Here is a 1,525-nt window from a genome sequence, read left to right as displayed (position 1 = left end):
AACAAAAATCTCCTTAATACTGAAAAAAGAAGGCCAGAGAAGAACTAAATGGAAAGCTGAAAAATTGAGGGATGAAGAAATTTTGGATAAATACCAGGAATCTATAGAAACAAACTTAAAAATGACTTTAATAACCGCTGATGTGAATGTGGACTGGGAAAATACAAAAAATTGTATTATCATAAGTGCCACAGAAATTCTGGGGGAAAACAAAGCAAAAACAGATGCAGGATGGTTTGATGACGATTGCAGGCAAGCACTGTTTGAAAAAAAATGAAGCAAGGAAAAAATGCCTACAAAGGGTAACGCGCCAAAATTACGAAACTTATAAAGAAAAGAGAAAAACTGCAACAAAGCTCTGTCGAGAGAAAAAGCGAATGATGCTCAAGAGAATACTCCAAGACATTGAATGTCAAAGAAGAAACAATGATCCCAGAAAATTTTACAAGACTCTTCAAAATCTAACGAAATCCTATCAACCCAGATTAAACTCCTGTAAGGATAGTGAAGGACAAATGCTGATCGAAAAGGAGGACATTATGGAAAGATGGAAAGGCTATTTCACAACACTTTTAAATCAGGCTTATAGTAATGGTCATGAGGAAACGGAAGAAGTATTCTACCACACTGCTGAAGAATTTATTGATGAGCCTACTCTGCCTGAAGTAAGAAGAGCATTAAGAACGCTGAAAAACAATAAAGCACCTGGAACCGACAGGATAACAGCCGAGCTGATAAAGAGTGGTGGCCCAACACTGGAAGCAAATATCCACAAGATAATTCTCAATATTTGGGGAAAAGAAATTCTACCTGAGGAATGGAAGATGGGTATAATCGTGCCTGCTAGCATGTGTACTACCAAAGCCTGGCCTAGTGACACCCAGCGGTTGACTTTTAATATGCTACAGTTGAAGCAAGTTGTGTAAAGTTTGCGCAACTGGTCACTTGTGCTTCAGTCGTGAATTGCCCTCCAGGCTTTGGTAGTACACATGCTTTCACGGTAGGGGCGCTCGCAACTCTGCGTTTGACATAATAAACGTCAGATTTCGTATCGTACGTAATATTAGAGAAAGCTGTTGATCTATTGTTTTACATTTACCACTTATTACCACATATTACCGCTAAAATTATTATTTCGTGTTTCAATTCTCATTTAAGGATGTATTTATTGTGATTTTGTAATACAGAAACACACATGTTTGTTTGCAAAATACAACGGAAATTCCGTGTTGTAATCTTGTTGTAATATTGTTATATTGGAGACGTAACTGGCGTGTTTAAAGATTAATTGGTTACGTACTTCAACAATGAATGATTTAATCATGCAACGTTAACGGTAAGTACTGATTAAATATGAAGTCATTACCAAAATGCATAAAAATGTTATTTAATTTCCATGACATTGACAATAGTGCCGTCTTGATATGTTTACTTTCTATCTTACTTTAACGCATGGACATGAGGTATAAGCATGTTTAATGCTTTCTCACTCGCACTTATATGCCGTTTATCCGTTTCACTCGAA

At 36.5% G+C, this 1,525-nt stretch overlaps 1 protein-coding gene across 1 annotated transcript; it reads left to right on the top strand.

Annotated features, from left to right (window-relative positions):
- The first annotated feature begins 380 nt into the window (after positions 1-380).
- Positions 381-926, top strand: LOC147064349 (uncharacterized). Its single transcript, XM_085957632.1, has one exon. The coding sequence runs from the start codon at positions 381-383 to the stop codon at positions 924-926; it is 546 nt and encodes a 181-aa protein (XP_085813758.1).
- Positions 927-1,525: the final 599 nt, after the last annotated feature.

The sequence above is a fragment of the Rhyacophila brunnea genome, unplaced genomic scaffold (assembly GCF_057557595.1).
Source record: "Rhyacophila brunnea isolate RB1 unplaced genomic scaffold, BYU_Rbru_1.0 scaffold_7, whole genome shotgun sequence".
Taxonomy (NCBI): Eukaryota; Metazoa; Arthropoda; class Insecta; order Trichoptera; family Rhyacophilidae; genus Rhyacophila; species Rhyacophila brunnea.
Note: the sequence above shows the minus strand (reverse complement) of the source record. Positions and strands in the feature narration are given on the sequence as shown.

What these genes read in the sequence shown, in the direction of transcription:
- LOC147064349 (XM_085957632.1), top strand. Translation starts at nt 381, where the DNA reads ATGCTCAAGAGAATACTCCAAGACATTGAATGTCAAAGAAGAAACAAT.